Source organism: Mytilus californianus, unplaced genomic scaffold (assembly GCF_021869535.1).
Source record: "Mytilus californianus isolate M0D057914Y unplaced genomic scaffold, xbMytCali1.0.p SCAF_11, whole genome shotgun sequence".
Classification (NCBI taxonomy): Eukaryota; Metazoa; Mollusca; class Bivalvia; order Mytilida; family Mytilidae; genus Mytilus; species Mytilus californianus.
Genome location: NW_026262593.1, coordinates 71,504,901 through 71,523,265, shown reverse-complemented (window position 1 = coordinate 71,523,265; position 18,365 = coordinate 71,504,901). Strand labels below are relative to the sequence as shown.

General features: G+C 32.0%; 1 protein-coding gene across 4 annotated transcripts in view; it reads left to right on the top strand.

The window, feature by feature from the left end:
• The window catches only part of LOC127720635 (uncharacterized), a 149,120-nt gene that overhangs the window by 49,908 nt on the left and 80,847 nt on the right, over window positions 1-18,365 (top strand). The window contains exon 1 of one of the 4 annotated variants that reach the window (XM_052227343.1): window positions 549-2,424. The exons of 2 other annotated variants lie outside the window; for them this stretch is intronic. In XM_052227343.1, coding sequence (XP_052083303.1) covers window positions 2,392-2,424 — 33 coding nt within the window. In that variant the 5' untranslated portion in view covers window positions 549-2,391. Of the gene's footprint in view, window positions 1-548; window positions 2,425-15,397; window positions 15,582-18,365 lie in introns of those variants that run through there. One more of the 4 variants, XM_052227344.1, reaches the window with a different exon arrangement.

Below are 18,365 nucleotides of genomic sequence, written 5' to 3'. Positions count from 1 at the left end.
TTTGTTTATGTAGAGTTCTTATATATTTATCAATGTTTTGGTTCAGTTAATCAGCTGACATATGAAGTTCATAAGTGATTACATAAATCTCACTCGTGGATGGAAAAGATCTTGCTTGTTTATTTCGTCATTAAAATTTAACTGTTATACGTCTGGCTATGTTCGTTCTTGTTTGGTGGCAGTTGTGGATGAATTTTGACTGTAATAATTGAATCGTTAGTTAAATTTCTAATATGCATTTTATGTGATTTAACTACATTGTATATCATTTGAATAAATAATACTATATTTACTTGGATTAAGTGAACGCGATTGTAGTTGCATTTGATATACGTTTACAGCATTAATATTTACTGACATAATCAAATGTTTCAATATACCATTAAATGGTACTTAGGATACAATCATATACAGATAGATTATCAACGAATCGTTACATAAATGTCGATCACGGTTGATTAATCAAAGAATAAATTAATCAGCAAAGAGACGAAGAACCATATTGAAAGTAATACGTGTGATGTATGAAATTGATCGGTGATCTGTAGCAGTCACCTGTATATAATAGTATTATAAAAATGTCGGATATGTTGTAAGTTTACCGTATCGACAACTAACAATTTAAATCTGCATTCCTCTGGTGGCAGCAAATTGGCAGTTGTATTCAAATACTGAATATTTTGACGGATCAAAATAAGTTACGAAGCAAATGATAAATCTGCAATCGTTTAGAGATTAATTACAGTGAAATAAATGCAAATGAGTTTTACTGCAATATACATCTGAAGAGATTTTTCTGAAAAGTGACGTTGAACATAAATTGATGTAAGTTTCGAAAACAGGTCTTAGTTTAATTAAAGAAACATCTGTGAGATTTGAAAACAGTTTTAAACACAGAAAGTTGATGTAGGTTTGATATTTTTAGCAAACTTTGTGATTCCAAGCTGCAATTAATTAAACTATCTTCGACGATTACGGAAGTATGCTTATATTGAATTATTGATGTCTGTTACCTGTGAAAATGACAGCAATCTGAAACCGACACCGCGGTGATATGAAATCCATCATAATTTACCTCTAAAAGGAAGAGCAGTTATAAAAACGCTTGAATAATTTTCAAAACTTGATTGTAAATTGTTCGATTTGCAAAATAAGCAATTAACTTTACTGCTTTGATTAAAAATGATAACGATATCAAGCAAACGCATCTAAATGTAGGAAATATTTATGGAAATAATTATACTTAATTATTTGTTCAAAGAAAGTACAGACATTAAAGTAATTGTGCAATTTGTCGTCATGCAAAGGTGTTTAGAAGACTTATGAAAATTTAATATCGACAGCAAATTTCAATTAATAAATATCTTCGAAAACAAAGTGCGGATTTTTTCATGCTCTGTTTCAGGTGTGGTGCAATTTGCTAAACGTTTTCCAATGAACATTGTAATTGCAGATTCTGTGCTTATTTCGAAAATCGACTATTAAGATAAACTTGGTTGCTATTTTACAACAAAAAATTCATGGAAACTTATATTCATATTAGGAAAGAAATAATTACAAATAGATGATATTTCTAAAATTTATTCTGAGATTAATTCCCACAGAAAGAAAAGGAATCTTTTGATTAAAATCAGTTGTATGTTGATTGTGTCTGTTTACAAAAGGTGTACTGTTCTTTTCATGTGAATTTTTCTAGAAAACCTGAACTGATCATTTCAATTAGCAATGCTAGAAACAAATTAAAACGGAAAACAGAGAAATAAGCCATAAGCTAAGATTTCTCATTAGTTTTTCTACGATTGAATATCATTTTACGGAATAATCATTTAATGAATAGCTAACGGATATTGGACAATAAGACCGATCAATTCCGCTCGGAACAAATGAGACAGACCTTTATTTAATATGACATATTTGTATAGCGTCAAAATAAGTTTGTCATAAAACGTTTGTTTGACAAGGAATAGCTTGTTTTCTGACGATTCCTATGTATATGTAGATTACGTTATTATTTGTTTGCTTGGAAATCGATTGGTAAGGACATCGGATTGAAGACCACGTAATTTACTATTGTGATGTTCAACTTTCGACTTCCTCTTTTTATAAATTAGATTAAATCTCCCCAATCAACTATTTCGCCTGATAAACAATGACAGTGATTTTCGGAATGCATCGACCCCAAGAAATCAAAGTTGTATGAACATTTTTTATTACGTTGCTTCAGCACTCAGCACTGATTGAAGTTTGTGACAAGCATTTATTGCCAATCTAAAGGTACCTTGGCCGAGTGGCGATTAATCGTTCTATAATAGACTGTAAATTTATCTACTTTATTCGGGATGATTTCATGATTGATTTGTGTTGTGGGAATTGAGACAAAATTCAGAAGAAATGGCTGCTGCCATCCTAAAGATTATAGAAAAGGTAGGACATATTTTTTTAAAATATAAACTAACTTAAACATCTGATTCATGTTTGCAATATACATAATTTTCATTTTATTTAAAACAAGCCAATTAGGGCAATATTTCGGTGTCCTTGATACCGATCATCGATGATATCCCAAAGCAGAATTTTATTTTCATTCTGCGAGAAATGTTTTATTATTTTATCTTTAATCAATTAATAACTTATAAAAACATAAAACGCAACAGTATACTTGTCAGCTTATCAATTTGAAGTACCCTTTTTAAACGTATAAAGGAAACATGATCTCTCTACATATTTAGTTTCAGCAATCAATCTGATATTAGTAAACAAATATATTAAGTTGTATTGACGCTAGATATATCTATGATCTGTTCGACTATATATGATACCATGAATTAGAGATAAGCATCTCTTGAATTAGATAACAAATTATATCAACCTTTTTGACTCTTTTGATGTCTGTTTTAAAAAATAAATAAATTTTTCATGTAAATTTTCATCTTGAAAATGGTTGAGAGCAAAACACGTGAAATATATTAAAAAATGGTGATATGGGTAAAACGTCAAAGAGGCAGCAACCCAATCGACACAAATATCCAAAGACGTTTAGAGGAGAACATCGTCTTCATCAGTTGACAGGTGTTGGTTAACCTTCGAGTTGAATATGAAGAAATACCCCCCAAAATGAGGGTCTTGGTGGGATTTATAGAGTAGAGAATGATGGGTAAAAAGTGCAGAATAAAGGGCAAAAACTAGAGAAAAATAGTCCAAAATTGAAAGAATAGAGAATAATGGATTGTTAAAATATAAAGACCAGCGAATAATGGTTAAACTAGATATAAAGAATAAAGAAAGTCTAAAAGTTAATGAATAAAGAATTGAATGACACCCCATCCAGACCCTCATATACACTGACTACTCTTCAGACGATCGTTATTGGAATAATTACCAGTTATAACTTTAATGGTCTTAACTTGACAAAGATACTGATGGGTTGGACCAGATTATACATGGCGCTAAATTTTCCACTGAAAACCCTTTGGAGTTTCAATTTAACAATGCATCTTTAATGAAATTAGCTAATGTCCCTTAAAAGATAGAACATAGCTGTGTATCTGTGTATTTATGTATGAACAGGACGTTTTGCTCTTTGCTAGTTGAGTCTTTAAAAAAGGAAATGCTCTTTGCTTGCCGAACAAAAGGTAGGATTAAATTTTGCGCTTTGTAGTGAATAGAATTAACTTTACAGTAAAATTCTTTCAAAGTGGTTGTCCCCCTTTATATTAAACTGTAGGAGGAATCAAACGTGATGAAAGTGGTTGACATTATGTCTTAAACCCGATCATTCAAACGTTTAACAATAAGCAAACATGGTTTTCTACACTGAAGCTCTATTGTGATTATGATGATAATATCTCGACATGCGCTTATAATGGATGACATTTAGTTAAAACAACAAATTTACTATGTACAACCAATAATTATTTACAAAGCACGAATCCCATTTACTGACACATAAACATGAATATAAAACGGAAATAAAATTCTAATGTTTGTAGAAAATATAATGGAGTTTTAATGGAGATTTATTAATTTGGTATGAGCCATAATCATCACGTTCATGGTTGTCATAAACAGCAGACGACACTCTTTTATTTCAAATGTGATTAATTTTTCGTTCTGTTCCAAAGTTCGTCAATTATTCATATGTTTATTTACACTATTGATAATTCATTCCTGTTGGGCTGTTTTAAGTAGACTTTGCTCTTTTATGATGCAGGGTTGCCTTGTATTAGAAAAAAAAAACAAGTAAAAAAATAAGATATAATCATACATTTTTTTAAATTTAAATAAAACGTATTGTGAATGAGTTGAATTGCTGTCTCATAACTTGCTTATTTTACAATTTAAAGAAAAATCTACGTAAACCGATCGTGCTATTTTACGATCCAAGATGGCGGAATACTCCCATACTATCTTGCATGTCTAACTCAACATTCAATCGCAGAAGGAACAAAAGGCTAGTCGGGATGCTCAAACTTCGTTGACTTGACAACTTTCCATGAATGACTCTACATCTTTCGGATAAGTAAATGTATATAAAACTATCTGTATGGAATGCTAGCATCGTGTATATATTTATTGATAAGTGCAAATTTGACAACAGTTTGCTTGTCATAAATGCCACAGTTGTCTGACATGTTAGATCTTACTTGATATAATGCTTTGGAATTAATTCAATTTAGCATTTAATAGCAGTACTGCGATTACATTACAAGTTTGTTATAAGTTATAATGGTCGATTTGTGAAAAGCTGGCACCATTAAGCTGCTGCTGTCGAAAGGGCAGCTATCCACACCTATCTTTTTTCTACAGGCTAAGCTAGCAAAGTGCAAAATTTAATCCTTCTATTTGTTCAGTAAGCAAACTTAAGAGCTTTTCCTTTTCTAGCAAATAGCCAAATTTAATACTTCTCTTGACTCAGTGGGCAAAGAGCAAAACTTTCTGTTCAACAAGCAAAGAGCATTTCCTTATAAACCTCAGTTAGCAAAGAACAAAATGTCATGTTCAAGACTGTCGACTAGCTAAAGGCAAAATATTATTTTCAATTTTCATTCGCTGGCGAGGGCTCTAGATTCTCTAGCGAAGAGCAGAAACTGCATTTAGTCCGTCTTTTTCTCTTCAACGTTTCTTCCTATTTATAAATAAGAAGATGTAGTATGAGTGCCAATGAGACAACTCTCCATTCAAGTCACAATGTATAAAAAGTAAACAATTATAGGTCAAAGTATATATACCACTTTCTACGTAAGGAAATGCCTGTACCAAATCAGGAATATGACGGTTGTTTTTCATTCGTTTGATGAGTTTGAGTTTTTGATTTTGCCATTTGATAAAGGACTTTCCGTTTTGAATTTTCCTTGGAGTTCGGTGTTTTTTGTTATTTTACTTTATAAAATTGAGAATGGAATACTTGAATGTGATTGGTCCGTTATATTTTTTTCCATGGTCCACACTTTCATAACATATGTAAACACTTTGTCGATTTCACTTTGATATATCAATGAATAGAAAACTGGAGTTTTGAAAAAGATGACGGTGAAAGAAAAACTGAACAAGTGTTTGGGTTGAAAATTATAAGGTTTAACACATTTTTTTTTATAGTTATTGATGTTCAAACGGATAGACTCCTGACTCACAAACTTTACATAAAAGTCCTTTTTCAGACATTTATAAAATATATTCAGTTTTTGATTTAATCGCCCAGTTTACACATCAATAGTTTCTAAAAAAAAATATGTTTAATCCTGCATCTCTGAAATAATTTTTTATGCAAGTAAACACTGTAAAAATGGTGTTTAGGTTATAAGCACAATTCTAAACACATTGTTTGTGAACTTTTTTACACGTACAGGTCTAAACACGTCTCTGTTTTAAACTTGTTAAGATTGACAATGTGTTTTTGGATTGTGTTTAGGATCGTGTTTAGCTCAGAAATTAGTGTTTAAGTCCTATAATATAAATAAGATGTGGTATGAGTGCCAATGAGACAACTATCCATTCAAGTCACAATGTGTAAAAAGTAAACAATTAACCACTTTTATTCTAAAACACATTTGAAAGTGTTTATATTCAATACATGTGTACATTGTACATACATTTAATGTGCTTACTTAGAAATGTGTCTAATTATTAAACATAATCCTAAACACATTGAGAACTAATACAAGTTTATATTTTCGATGCACGATTTTTAGAGTGCACCAGTTCTTGTACCAAGGGAATTTTTATTTACGATTGATAATCAATGTCGTTGATGTTTCTCAACTTTTTTTCATAAAATGTGTCTCTTGTTCATAGATGTTACAAAGAAAAGACATTTGAAAATATCAAGAGACAAATCATGATGGTCTGGATGGGGAGTTCTTTGATTCTGTATTCTTTAATTTTTCAAATCCTTTTTCCCTTTTCTCTATTCTTTATCTATTTTCCCTGTTATTCTGAAATCTATAAATTTTAGCACTCAATTTTTCTCTATTCTTTATGTTTAGCCCATTTTTTGGCCCTCTTGGTCCATAATGCTCTTTGCTGTAATCCCCATCCAGATCCTCATGCAACCATACTTCAGATACCATATTTTAAAAATGATAGTGCAATATATATATAAAGTCCATGGCCGAATGAATTTGTACGCTCAATCTGCTGTTCTGAAGTAAAATACCAACAATAACTTTTGATTCTAACCACCAATAATGATATAAATTGATGAGGGTATGGATTGAGTTTACTAAATAAAGAATAATGACAAACAAAAAAATAGAAATCAAGGGTAAAAATAATAAGATTGAGAAAAAAAGGCAAAAAACATAAATAATAGAGAATAATTGGGTGCCGAAATACAATGTGCAAAATTAATAAAGAAAATAGAGAAAAACGGCCTCAAAATTAAAGAAGATAGAAATTAAGACAGTCCCATTCGTTAATATTATTACATGTCATTTCACAAAGCAATCGCAGGAAAATACCACCATTCTTACAACGACAATGCTGAGAATCACAAGCCACTCTTAAAGTTAAGAAAAATCTTGTGATCTGACATACAGTGGTAAATTCTTTGACATTTGTTTGCGCTTGCTCATGATTCTAAATGTTATATAATGGAAACGAGAAGACTTTATGAAATACTAAACCTTGTGTCTGGTTCGCTTTGTCTCTGTGCAAATAGAATACATTTAACCGCCAGTTAATTTACAACAAACCAGGACAAATAGCAGTTGTATATATTAGGGAGCTACCATTTGATTTTTATGGGGGGGGGGGGGGGGGGGGCTAGGATGAAATTTGAAAAAAATAGGCAGGACAGGAGTTTTGAGTAAAAAAAAAGGCAGGATGAGACACTTTGCAAAAAAAAAAAAGGCAGGATGACAATTTAAGTAAAAAAAAGTCAGGATAAACTAAAAAATAAGGCAGGACCGAATAGAGTGAAAAATAAAAAGGCAGGACAAAATTTTTAATCCTAGCCCCCCCATAAAAATCAAATGGTAGCTCCCTTAGTGAAACACAGACACTATATCTGATATATATGACTCAAGTACTTCATAACCGTCTACTATGTTCGTATCATCAGCTTAGTAAAGTCAGTACATTTAAACAAACCTTTCTTAAATTGTCCGTTGTTGAATCGGAAAAATATTACGAAACTAAGGTTTCAATTCCTTCAGGCAAAGTTTACCTTATATGGATTACTTAAGGCCCTTTTTGTCATATAGCTCTCCAACTGTTTCACTTCTTATACATCCGGGGCTTTCAAATATTCGGCGTTGTAGGTTCATGATAAAGGTAAATCCAGAAAAAGTGTTGTGTTGTTTTTATTTTTTTTCGATGACTAACACAAGATTGTTATAATTGATTTGTCGATTTTCGGAATCCATATCATTATCATTTTCATGTCAGCAAGTCATACTCGTCATGTCAACAAGTGATACTCGGCATGTCAGCAAGTCATACTCGTCATGTCAGCAAGTCGTACTCGTTATGTCAACAAGTCGTACTCGTCATGTCAGCAAGTCGTACTCGTCATGTCAACAAGTCGTACTCGTCATGTCAGCAAGTCGTACTCGTCATGTCAGCAAGTCATACTATTCATGTCATCAAGTCATACTCGTCATGTCAGTAAGTCAAACTCGTCTGGGGAAATTAAAATTGTGCAATAGTTAAAAGAGACAAACGTTTAAGTGTTAAATTTTTGCGACTTTGAAATGCCTTCAAAAATTAAAAAAAAAAATCCAAAACCATGAAAGAAATCTCTGTTATACAATTCGAAAAAATATTGCTTTCTGAAAGTGAAGGTGTATTTATAATATCGATGCATCTCTTTGGGTATTCAAAACTTGCTTGTTTTTTTCTCATGTAAAAGTACTAAGAAATAAATGAGTGCAATTCTAATGCCTATATTATATAAGCATGTGTTTTGACCATTTTCATCCATGAAAATGCTATTATTCAATAAATGCGTCATGCCTTATGTAATCTCATTAAATAAACGGCGATGTTTCCATATAACAGCTTGTTCAAGGAAACAAAATATGCTTGGGTTAACTCGACTACTAAATAATCGTTTAGAGTGTATGTATTATGTAAAAGACGTTCAACTCTATATAAATGTGTACTTATTTTTTTTTTTCAAAATAGGCATCCCATAAATTAAAGATATAAATAGATTTTTTTCTTATCTTTTCTTCTTTCTTTTTTGTGATTTGTGTGTGTGTTTTTGTTGGGGTTTTTTTTTTGGGGGGGGGGGGGGAGGTGGGTGTCCCTCCTGCTTTTATAATTAGGCTACATTTAATTATCCATTGATGTGTATAAGTTATAATTAAGAAAAGTCACAAAACAAAATACATATATATATATAGATAAAGACCAGTCTATTGCCAACAATCGTTCGTGATATTTGAAACTAATATAATATGAAGAAACCTATGGTGACCGAATCATTATGAACTGTGAAAATTCTCTTAGATATAAGCATACCATTATATTTCCATAGCGTTCACATCTCCAGGAAACGACTGGAACATATTGTTTGATAAATAATTTTAGAATTTCAACTATTTTCATAAATAAATAGTCGAATATATAACTTTCGTTTTAAATTGATCAAAATAAGAAATGTTACTTTATTTTTCGTTGTATTAAGGGAAGGAAAATATAGCCTTGTTTTCTTTAATTTTCAAAATAAAAACAAGCCTTATTTATGAGAATTTTCGATAATGCACCGGTAAAAGAGAGGCGAAAGATACCAAAGAGACATTCAAACTCACAAGTCGAAAATAAACTGACAACGCCATGGCTAAAAAGGTAAAAGACAATCAGATAAACAATAGTACACAGAACACAACATAGAAAAGTAAAGACTGACCAATACGAACCCCACCAAAAACTAGGGGTGATATCAGGTGCTCCGGAAGGGTAAGCTCCACATGTCGCACCCGTCGTGTTGCTCATGTTAGTACAAACCCGGTAATGAGTCTAATTCGGTAGGTCACACTCGGGGAAAAGGTAATGTTCAGAATATTTCCCTATTTAGTCTACGTGAAATATTAAAAAAGTTAAATAATGTTGCCAACCTAAGTACCTTTTTTAATTTTGCTAAGAGACAGGAAACATGTATATAATGTGTTGGCCTGAGTTGCGAATGCGTTTGTTGAAAACAATATTTTATCTTAGAAAAAAATCAGAGGACCGTATCAGTAATTTTACCATTATTCTGTCATGATTATTTTTGTCTAAAAACAACTTTTTTTGGCTTCAACACTTTATATATTATCTAAGGACCACTTCTTTTGCGGCAAAATCGTCAACTTCACATAGAAAAACTCGATTGAATCAAATTCCAATTTGCTTAGAAAACTATTAAAGATCTAATCTTAGTCGTTTAGTCGATTTCATACAATTTAAATGCCCGAATGATTAGAATTTCAATTTCTGAAGACACATTCAAGTGAAATTACAGAAAAATTCTCCATTAAACCGTAAACTAAATTGTATTATGGGGAATGACAAATTTCTCTACAGAAATTTTCAAGTGGAACATGAATAATAATCAGAGAAATTAATTTCATCGATTTTATATGAATTTTAACGTGAATCTCATATAAGTGTTGTTTATTTTTGGAATAAATAAAAAATAAATTTAAATGCGTTTCCGGTAGAAGGACAAATATTTTTAAAGCATCGTTTTATTTTTTATTTTATTTTAAAATCGTTTAATTGTTAGTGATTAATTCAAGCTTTTTTATGTTAAACAAATTAAATCCTGCAGTTTTAACAGCATCCAATCAGTATACTTGAATACAAATTAATCATCAACGCGGAGACCTTGTTAATGGAAGGGGGTCTAAAAAATAAATAACTTCATCCGAAGTAAACCTTGCCGGAAGAAGTTACTTTTCTTAATTTTTTGGTAAAACTAACAAAATTCATTTAAATCTACGAAGTATATTAATTTTGAATTTAGTCTTGGGTGACAAACCGTCGGGATGTGTCCCCAGTGAATTTGCTCTGCGGTAAAGTAAGTTAATTAAAAACATACTGTTTAGCCGGTATGAGTTTGCTATTTTGCGAATGTATGAAAACGGAGCTAAATAATGTAGAAAAAAAAACAGTTGTATTTTGTAAGGGAGCTACCATTTGATTTTTATGGGGGGCTAGGATGAAAAATTTTGTCCTGCATTTTTTTTAGCTGTAATCTCTGTCCTGCCTTTTTATTTTTCACTCTATTCGGTCCTGACTTTTTTTTTATTAGTTTATCCTGACTTTTTTTACATAAATTGTCATCCTGCTTTTTTTTTCGAAGTTGCCCATCCTGCCTTTTTTTTACTCAAAACTCCTGTCCTGCCTTTTTTAAAATTTCATCCTAGCCCCCATAAAAAACAAATAGTAGCTCCCTAACCGGACTCCGGAGGGGTAGGTGCTAATGACTTACATAAGTTCATTCAAAAATAACTTAAACGACCCTGGCAAGAAAACGTTTGGAGTGATAAAAAGTCTATGCATTTACCATTTATGTAGCTCCATGTAAAGAGGGCTGACCCCTGCCTCCCCCCTAAATCCTCCTCTGAAACGATCATTGATATACTTATATAAAAGGGTATCAAAGTTGGTCCTGTTAATTTCATTTAAATCTGAAACTGACCGAGTCGTTGATAAATATTACCATTCCGATCATATATTTAGGACAATTTACTTTCTTTCTGAATTTTGCGGGGTTTATGTTTTTTCATAATTTTTATTCATATAAACCAAAACTATACAAAAATTAATGCAAAAGTTTAATTATCACTCCGATAAGCATTAAAATAATGCATAAATGTGCACAAGTTTCAAGTAGATATATATGCACTAGAAGGGAAAATTGGGAACAGATTTTATGTTGGAACGATTTCTTTTTAAATAGCATGCCAAAATAATTGAGAAAGAAAACGGGAAATGTGTCAAAGAGACAACAACCAAACCAAAGAGCAGAAAACAATCCAAGGCCACCGACTGGTCTTCAACGCAGCGAGAAAATCCCCCACCCGGAGGCGGGCTACAGCTGACCCCTAAACAATAATGTATATTCTAGTTCAGCGAAATAGCTCTTCAGTACTCTGAATAAATGCAATGTTTTGGTGATCGCTGAACTAATGAGCAGAAAATAAATTCACATTAGATCAACGAATACGTGTTCGATGACCTAATAAGCAAAATATAATAGAACAAAAAAGCCTTGCTTAGTTTTCAATTATTGGTCTATCACACCTCTCTATAGCACAATACAGGAAGATTAATGCGACGTCGGAATATTTTATTCCCATGTATAGGACTGAACTGTGAATGCTCATAAAGATATATTAATGGTGATAATTTTTAGAAATAATATTTTGTCCTTAAATAGTTCTTGCATGGAAAAGGATGATCTAAACAAATGGTGACTATTTGTTGTTTCTTTCGTGTCACCTCCAATTAGCGTTTTTGAAATTATTTTTATTGATTATAGTGCCTTTTGCAATCTTTACATAAATACATCAAAAGGAATTCGATTTACTTTGACTAATAATGTATTTGATATTTTACATGAAATGGTTTCAAATGAACAATCTTTGTTATATTTATTCTAAGGTAACTTGTTTTCAAGTCTGTCCTATGATAATTTTTATTTTATGTTTAATCGCTTCTAATTATCTCTCAAAGAAATATTATACATAAAAAATCATGGATTACAAATCAAATACATTTGTTAAAGTGCAACACTTCGAGAGAAAAAAAGAAGAATCATTTATATGACCTGGTAAAAGTTAAACGCACAGCTTGGATGGAGAGTTGTCTCATCGGCACTCATACCACACATCTTATATCTATCTTTTTTCGGAAGGCCGAATCTCGCAAGGGGACTAAACGTTATCGTTCGGCAGATAAGGTCTAATTCTAAACTTACTAGAAATAGAAAAAAAAGATTCCAATTTCGTCAGTATTCTGTTTAATATCTATATGGCACTTACTTATAATTATTGACACTATTTGTTGTCATACTATTAACGATGCCACTGTAAAGAGTTGTCTATTCATTATAAATATTCATGTCCATCTGTTTTCAGTAAGTCAAATCACCTATTTCGTTTCCGTTCTGAGTTGTATTGTCAGCCATTTATAGTGATAAATCGATAGCCATTTTTACTTATTATTTCTATACATTTGTTTGGCATTAACGTAATATAAAGGATTATGCCTCTATTACCATTATCACTCCATTCCATAGATTAGTTTATAATGACAAGTACGGGACCGCATGCCGGCTTTTTGTCGATTGAAATTTTTCACAATGCAATCTTCGTTTCATTGTCAAAGATGGGAATAATAGATGTTTTACTGTGAATGCACAAACCCACTAATTAGAAGTTGTCTAATTTTCTGCTCCAAAAGCTCTTACAAACAGTTTTAATGACAGGAATGGCTTTATAACGGTTTTTATCTGTGAATAAGCCGTATCTGGGTAGAATTAATGCAGCGAAAAAAGAATTTGTGATGACTAGAGATGATGGTGTGCATATGGAATCAAACTGTTCGATATTAGGAGTTTTTGTTTTGTCATGATAATTCTTCAAGGTGTTAGATAAAAAGCAAAGGAACCGGATAATGATGCACAACCCGGTCTTATTGCATTGCAAAAGAGAGGCAAAAGATATCAAAGGGATATTCAAACTCAAACGCGTTGTTAGTAAAAAAAAAACTGACAATGCTTTGGCAAAAAACGAAAAAAGGTCAAACAGTATACAAAGCACAACATAGAAATCTATAGACTGAGCAACACAAACCCCACCACCAACCGGGGGTTGTTATTTCAGGTGCCCCAGAACGACAGACAGGTCCTGCTCTACATGTCGCACCCTTCGTGTTGCTCATTAAAGAACAAACCGGTGAAAAGTCTAATCTGATAGGACAAATGCGAGGTAAAGAGGCAATGTGTGACTAATTTGTGTCAGCTTAATATGCAGTGGCAAATATTTCATGTAAATGCAAGCAATTAAAACAAAAACAAAAGGTTTTAAGAACTTTATAGAGTAAAGATGCGTATCTTTCTTTATGCACATGTATAATCGGCTACGGGGTCATCCTTATTTTATCATTGGGATCCAGTCTCCACGTAATGGGTTCCGGGATCCATTGAGCAATGTTTTTATGGATCCTGGGCCCTGGGCTCCTCAAATAGAGCATCAGGCTCCGTTGATAGGGCTCCCAGCTCCGTCGGTAGGGAACCTGTCTCAAAATATCTGGGCTCCAGGTTCCTAAGGAATCGTTGAGCCCGTGTTATTACCCCAACATCAGATACTGCTTCGTTTAGTATTTCCACAATGCTTTTAATCAAATTCACCTAATTAGAATAAAATACAAGGCAATTATACTATGTTAGACGAATACTATAAAACGGTTTGAATGTTTCAAAGTTTGCAGTGCACTAAATCAGACATAAAACTAATCTGGTGCAGGAAAGGAAATTAAAATTTGGAAACCTAGACAATTTGAACTTTAATTCTTCATACAAGACAATTGAAAATCAATCATTGAGAAGAATGTCTGGTACTAATTACTATTCCATTTAGTTCGTTGCTCTTAAGGGGTACCCGACGGTTAGATATACTATTATTTTAATAGTTCTTTTAAAGTTTCATTCGAGAGGAACACATCAAACCAGCTAAATGAAAGGGTTAGAATTTTTTTCAAATTATCTCTAGATTCTATATATACCTAAACCATAATAGCCAAAACAGGAGATGCCGTCTTGTTTCATAACTTTAGTCAACGGATATAAAATGCTTTTAACTCACAAGCTGTTAAAACGTGTGTTGCTTTTAAAACGTTCTGTTGACTTTTAGAAATTATTTTTCCTGACATGTTATGTACCCCCTGAATCGGTACAGTTCAATTGAAAGCTTCAAGATTTATAAATATCTTAAGACCCACTTTGAACCATAATTTGGGACGCTTTTTATAATATTTCATTGATGTGTTCATATTAGGAGTCACAAATTTAAAAGCGTAAATGTATGTAATTGTTATATTTCTTTACTAAACTAATTCTTTTAATGTTTTTGTTAGTGTGCTTGTATTTTTCTAATCTCGTATCACATATCTAATATGTGATATGTGATATGTGATACGAGATCACATATCTAATATTCGTATATACCTACATAACAAAAACAATAATTAACTTAATTTACCAGCCAAATGCCCATTTTATTACAAAACTTTGGAAATAACAATGAGTTATTTGAACGGCCTAATAAAACATCAACTCTTATTATGATCAAACAAATAGAAGATCATATTGACGTCCTAACTCTGATTGTATCTTGTTTTGAGAAAACCGGAGGAATCTCGTGGAATCCCGCGGAATCAGGTAACTTCATTTCCTGCCTGTCGTCAAATTAAAACTCGGCGTCCGTATCTGATGTTTAGTAATGCATTTTGTTTTATATTCTATTGATTGTGGCTTTATTTAATAGAAGACCACACTGTGATTTTAGATTTCATTGTTTCGAGTTCTTTACCGTTATTTCTAATAGACATTTTATTTAGTTAAGGGTATTTGGCATTTTATATGGTTGTTTGCGCTTTGCCGTATTTAGCCATTTATTTTTATTATCACTGCGGTCTCAAAAGATCTGACATTTTGTAAAACACTTTGTATTTATTCCAAGAGCTTTTGATGACAGAAGATATTTCGTGTTTTCATTTGGGATGTCGAGTTTCATGACTGAAAGACATAAATAGTTTGGATTTAAAACAATAAAAATTCTCAAATAATCTGCACTAATAGGCGCCTCAGTTTGAGGACTTAATAAGTATAAGGATAAACCATATAGTGTAATCCGAAGTGCATCTGGATTTATGTTCTGACCATTTACGACAATTTGAGGAATTCTGTTTTTTATAACTAAATAACAGTTTACAGTTCGACATACCAGGTCGTTATAGAATAAACCACGAATATGAACTGACACTAAGTAAGACAAATTTGTCTGGTTAATGTAAAGCAGCTTTGATTATATCAATAAACCGGAAGCTGAATAACCAAAATGGCCACTGCAGTCCTAAAGTTACTTTTTAAGGTATGGTACATTTTTTATTTCATATTTGGTAAACATAGGTCTTAAAAAGTTTTAAAAAGTTTACAAATCAAATTGGAATTTTTTAATTATTTTACTTTATTTACGATTTTGCAGGGGTTTGGCAAGGAATTTGAATGATTGCGCCGTACCATTAAATCAAACTCTAAAGAGGGTATAAAGAACAGAAAAAATAACTAACTTGATATGCAATCAAAACAATTATACTCGTTTTAAGTAATAATAACTTGAGCTTTCAAGCAATTGAAGAATCTCAAATTTGCTTTAAAAAATAATTGATATAGGTATTCTGTCGTTACTAGCAAAATATCTTGACTTATCTTGAACTCATGTTAATTCTTTAAAACTGTATTTAATAGCCATTTAACAAGTGTACCGCTTTATCATACTAGTATGTTCTCGATATCTTTATTTTTATGTGCATATGATACAACGTCTTCGAATAGAGATATAATTGCAAAGCACACACTATTATTTGAGGGGGAGTTGGTTCAAGGTAGATAAAATTCAAAAACATGTAGTTACTTTTTTCGTCTTCTTCTTTTAACTTATTTTCATGGCATTTTTATATGTTTTATATGTTTGTTGTTTGCTAACAATTTTATTGCTGTCTTCAATTTATTTTTTAATTAACTTACTTTTTTATGGCGATCATATATATAGCTTAGACTTTTCTGTGTAGTGTTTTGTTTATCTTCTTCTTTTATTTCTTTTTCCTTTTTTTCTTTTTTCTTTTTTCTTTTTTTTTTTGTTGTGGGGAAGGGGTGTGTGGGGTGGGATGTGGGGATATAGTAAGGTACCTTTGCCGAAATAGCCTTTTACATTTGTTCTTAAACAGTGTAATGATAAGTGCTTTCCATTTTTTCGTTGATTCTGTTCATTTATTATTGTATAGTACTTTGGAGTTTAGTTTGGCATTTCCTGTTTGACACATAATTTCATAGATGACATGACATAAATGTTGTTATCCAAATATGTCCACCTTAAATAGAACGACCTAATTTTCACAGTTAAACGACCTTGTCTCTTTTTTTGAAACATTACATATAATATGTCGTACAAATACCGAATCAATTTCAACTATTAATTTGAGAATAAATATTTATCTTACATCAAATTTAAATTTGTTTGTTTCATTAGTAAACAATTAATTTGATATTATATATAGCTATACATTGTCAATCATCGTCAGTATAGACATATGATTTTTGGTATTATATATATTGTTGATCAAACATGATTTTCGATTGTTGCTCGCTTAACGTCCAGTGGCAATTATTTCATGCATATTCAGGACGGAGAAATATAAACAATTAATACAAAGGTATAGCTTCCGAAAAGTGGAATGACAGGGATGAAGGACGGGATTTTGCAACTGGGAATCAATGGATGTATACAGGAACAGACATTTTGTCTTGAAACATATCGCCTATTTATTACAGGGCATCCCAAAGAGTTATTTACATTGTGCATAGGTTCTTTTAATTGCAGAGAATGTGGCAGTTATTTAACAATCGGATTCAACTTTCCTATTCTGTCCGGATGTCCAAACTGGTGAAAAACGGGCTTTCCATAATCCATCTGATACCTTACCGATTGGCTAATAATAACAAAGTATATTGCAATGGGTAGTGAGCAAAGAAAACATTGGTCAAACCTGCAAATAAACAAACTTAACATCATTATTCTTTATACAAACTCAAGTGTATATATGCGTTTGACAATCACAGAAAATTAAAGAGGCTTCGCCCGTCTTTAAGTTTTGTGGAGCTAAAATAGGAAGCACAGACAACACAAATATCAAAAGAAACAAAAAAATACGGGTTCAAACTTCGGTAAATTTTTTTTGAAACTTTTGCATTTTAAACAATTTACACTCCGTTTGCCATGTAAGTGACCGTCCTTGGCAACAAAGGTTGCAACCCCGGATTGAAGAACTACAAAGCAATACATTAGAATTATTTTACAAAACATGTTATTTCCAGAACTTTACAGTTAAAAAGGAATGCAATCACGTTACTCCCGTTAACGAGCTTCGTTCAACCTTTTTGCTAAATGGCCTTTTTAACATTTCCATATTTTACTGAAATCGATGTCTATAATATTCGAACCTAGTGATGCAGTCCAGATCTTAGTCATATTAACGTTTATTAGATTAATAAATTGCTAAATACAAAGACAATGATATTCTTTGAAGTTAAACATAATGATGAATATGATTTTTTATCAATAACTGGTCTTTTCTTGATGGAACTTGATCAGCAGCTGTACATCATAATGTTTTTACGTGCAGTTACTTAAAGAGGGGCGAGCCACTCATTTATATCAAATTCTAAATAATTTAAAAAAAATTTAAAACCAATGATTTCTCAAGAAAAGTCAGATTTACACACGAACTATTAAGGAACAGTATTTAAAAACATCGCAGTGATGTAACTTTATATGAACAGTTCAGTCTCTCCAACACAAGAGTAAACTATTCTGAGTGGGTCTCATTGGGGTCCTACCGGGATTGCCGATTTTTTGTAAGCGTGACACGTGAAAGTCAAATTATTGTGCCGTGAAAATGGGAAATGAAGTCTAGCGGGACACGGGAAATTACAAAAAAATGAGAATTGCTTACGTACATAGTGTAAGCGGGATACGGGAATCTGACAAAACAGTAAGCGGGATCCGGGATCAGAACCTCCCAATGAAACCCCCTTCTGACTCGGATTTTTTATTTTTTTTCTATTTTGCACTGTGTTCTTATCATAAATGCTGATT